Genomic DNA, 3,296 nt, shown 5'->3' with positions numbered 1-3,296 from the left:
CTCCCTCTGTAAAGAAATATAAAAGCGTTTACATCACTACTACACCAGTGATCAATGGCAGTGAGACTCAACTGATCACTTTGTCAAAATAGAAAAATAATTGGTTGTTGGATGATTAACTGACGGATAGATAAAAAGGTGGTATCTCTAAAAAAACATGCATGGTATTGGTACCTCTCTGCAGTATACGTAGTATTTTTTTTGTTTCCATTTGCACATCCCAATCACTCCACATCAAATATTGACCTTCCTCGCAGAATCTGAACTCCCGGACAAATTTTGCATGGCTGGCATGCTACCTGTTAACAACCACATGTGTTGGGTGGAAGAATTATTTCGCTCGGACACAGTAATGCTAGCTTATGATTCAGGCAAATAATGCTGCCCATTTCCCATCTGCAACTAATATTCCGAACCATTTGGAGAGCTAAGATGATTGTGAGCTTGTGGTGCCTCTGTCACAACCCTAGCTTGCTAGCTAACCAATAGATTTCCCATTGTTCATTGTCGTTGCACTACGAACACCATGCCAACCATACTATATGGATCTCCAACCAAAAAAGATGCAGCATCAAACCACTAAAAATTAAACAGTGTCGGTTGTCATGTTACACCAAATGGAGAATGGCTTGAAATGTGTCAGCTATATAAACAGGTGTATGTGGTCATGGTAATGCAGGTCATTACACAGAGTTTTCATCTGAACAGGGTTAGTGCCTGCTTGTACACAGAAGAATACTGATGGCAATGGCAATGGCCTCTAGTCTGTCGGTGCTGTTGCTCCTGTGCCTAGCGGCGGCCACCTCGGCGTTCCCGCAGCTTTCGCCTCAGTTCTACGCCAAGTCGTGCCCCAGGGCGCTGGCAACCATCAAGAGCGCCGTGACCGCCGCCGTGAGGAGGGAGCCCCGCATGGGAGCGTCGCTGCTCCGCCTGCATTTCCACGACTGCTTTGTCCAAGCAAGTCCCTCTCATCTATCGTGTCCCTTTAATTACTTACTACTCTCGTACTTTTATATTGCATATATTACTGCTTGTACTTAATTTAGTTGGTCTCCTAGTCACACCGTGGTCAAACTCATGACAGTATCAAAAAGCTAGTGGAATGGAACACTGCATATATATGTAGGAGTACCTAAGTGGAGTAGTCACAAGTTGACTCCAGTCATGCATGCATGGCCATTCTAATTAATCTGACTTTTCAACTCTTTGTTTACATGATTTTTTCCTTTTTGACGAAGCTACGGCGGGCTTATGCCGGCCTGAACCATTTCATTATAAGATAGAGTACATTTACAAAGGTGAGAGTTGGGGGCGAGGATGAGATTACAAGAATAGTTGGGTTACAATCTCATAGATAAGTGGAACAACATAGTACACCAATCACGCAGAAGGTTCACGGCCTGCTCGTTGAAGCATCTGTTGGACCAAAGCATGAGGTCGTCTGCAGCTGAGCGGGCGATGAGGTGGATAGGTTGCAGATCCTGCCTAAAAACTTTTGCATTTCTTCTTTTCCAGATATTCTAGAGAATAGCAATGATGATACATGACTTTTCAACATTCTTCAGTTCAAATCAATTATAACAGAATTAGAATGTACTACTACTGAATTTATCTTGACGGAAGAAATTTCTTATGTGCGTGACGCATGATGCATCAGGGCTGCGATGCGTCCGTGCTGCTGAGCGACACGGCCACCTTTACGGGCGAGCAGGGGGCAGCCCCGAACAACAATTCCATTCGAGGCATGAACGTCATCGACAACATCAAGGCGCAGGTCGAGGCCGTGTGCAAGCAGACTGTCTCCTGCGCCGACATCCTCGCCGTGGCCGCCCGTGACTCCGTTGTCGCCGTAAGATCGACCAGGCCGTGTACATGCAGTCAATTTGCTGAACGCACGCGGCAGTAAATTAACTGACCCTGTTCTTTACTAATCGCTTGCAGCTGGGAGGGCCTTCGTGGACCGTTCCTCTGGGGAGGAGGGACTCGACGACGGCGAGCCTTTCCCTGGCCAACAGCGACCTGCCTGCACCGTCCTTCGACGTTGCCAACCTCACCGCCAACTTCGCCGCCAAGGGGCTCAGCGTGACCGACATGGTCGCCCTCTCTGGCGGCCACACCATCGGACAATCGCAGTGCCGGTTTTTCAGGAGCAGGCTCTACAACGAGACCAACATCGACGCGGCCTTCGCGACATCTCTCAAGGCCAACTGCCCCCGGACGACCAGCTCCGGCAACAGCAGCCTGGCGCCGCTGGACACGACGACGCCCAACGGGTTCGACAACGCGTACTACAGCAACCTGATGTCCCAGAAGGGGCTCCTGCACTCCGACCAGGTGCTGATCAACGACGGACGCACCGCCGGCCTGGTCCGGACGTACTCGTCGGCGTCGGCGCAGTTCAACGGGGACTTCGCGGCGGCCATGGTGAGGATGGGGAACATCAGCCCGCTCACCGGAGCGCAGGGGCAGATCAGGCTAAGCTGCTCCAGGGTGAACTAAGCCACCAATCTAGAATCAAGGGGCGATCAAAGGCGACATAATAAGGCTGTGGAGTTATTGTGCTTGTGTTCTGCCATTTCTCGGATCATCATCAAGTGTGGGAGAGTAGATGGGGTGTGATGTGATGTATCTCAACTCTCAAGTGTTTCCCTTTGCTTAATTATTATATGCCCAAGTGCACATAACTTTTGTTTCTAAAAAACACGTTTGTTTCTGACGAATTCTACAAGCTTTTGTCTTCCAGTCCACACAACCATGTGGCTATATGGGAAATCATTTCCACAACCATGCGGCTATATATACGGGAAATCATTTCCCCTTTAGTTTTCCATACACTTTTGGGACAAACCAAAAAACACCTCCTCCATCCTAATAAGTTGGAGGTCTTGCTCCCTCCCCGTTCCTAAATTCTAAATACAATTTTTAGCAAGAGGAAGTTTCCTTCCTTAAAGCCAGCTCCCGCCACCGGCCACATCTCTTGTCACCCCGTCGGCTCTGCCAAGTCGAGTCAGCCGCACTGACTACACACCGCCCATTCCTAGCCCCACAACTACCTATCTCCGCCTTCAGAGCATCCTCCCACTGCCACTAACTCACTATCGGAATCAACCAGTTTGACGAGTGCCGGAAACTTTTTCAAAAGAATTTTTGTCGGGCACTCGGTAAAGTCACCAGCCAAAACTGAGTGCCAGATAAAACCCTCAGAAAAGGCAGGACACACGGCAAAGTTGTTGTTTTGCCGAGTGTCCAATATTGATAGAGTCCTGGATTAGGGCATGCTCGGCATGTCGGTTGTC

The 3,296-nt window shown here is 49.0% G+C and overlaps 1 protein-coding gene across 1 annotated transcript; it reads left to right on the top strand.

The window, feature by feature from the left end:
• Nucleotides 1–668: 668 nt before the first annotated feature.
• On the top strand, nucleotides 669–2,740 carry LOC125535680 (peroxidase 70-like). The gene is made up of 3 exons (XM_048698746.1): nucleotides 669–957; nucleotides 1,658–1,849; nucleotides 1,942–2,740. Exons 1-3 carry the CDS (start codon nucleotides 742–744, stop codon nucleotides 2,497–2,499), a joined length of 966 nt encoding a protein of 321 aa, XP_048554703.1. The 5' UTR covers nucleotides 669–741; the 3' UTR covers nucleotides 2,500–2,740.
• Nucleotides 2,741–3,296: the final 556 nt, after the last annotated feature.

The sequence above is a fragment of the Triticum urartu genome, chromosome 2, assembly GCF_003073215.2.
Source record: "Triticum urartu cultivar G1812 chromosome 2, Tu2.1, whole genome shotgun sequence".
Classification (NCBI taxonomy): domain Eukaryota; kingdom Viridiplantae; phylum Streptophyta; class Magnoliopsida; order Poales; family Poaceae; genus Triticum; species Triticum urartu.
Note: the sequence above shows the minus strand (reverse complement) of the source record. Positions and strands in the feature narration are given on the sequence as shown.

Excerpts from the sequence above, each read along its gene's own strand:
- LOC125535680 (XM_048698746.1), top strand. The coding sequence starts at position 742 with ATGGCAATGGCAATGGCCTCTAGTCTGTCGGTGCTGTTGCTCCTGTGC. Across the intron at positions 958-1,657 it reads TCCACGACTGCTTTGTCCAA|GGCTGCGATGCGTCCGTGCT; the intron begins GCAAGTCCCTCT and ends ATGATGCATCAG. Across the intron at positions 1,850-1,941 it reads CCCGTGACTCCGTTGTCGCC|CTGGGAGGGCCTTCGTGGAC; the intron begins GTAAGATCGACC and ends AATCGCTTGCAG.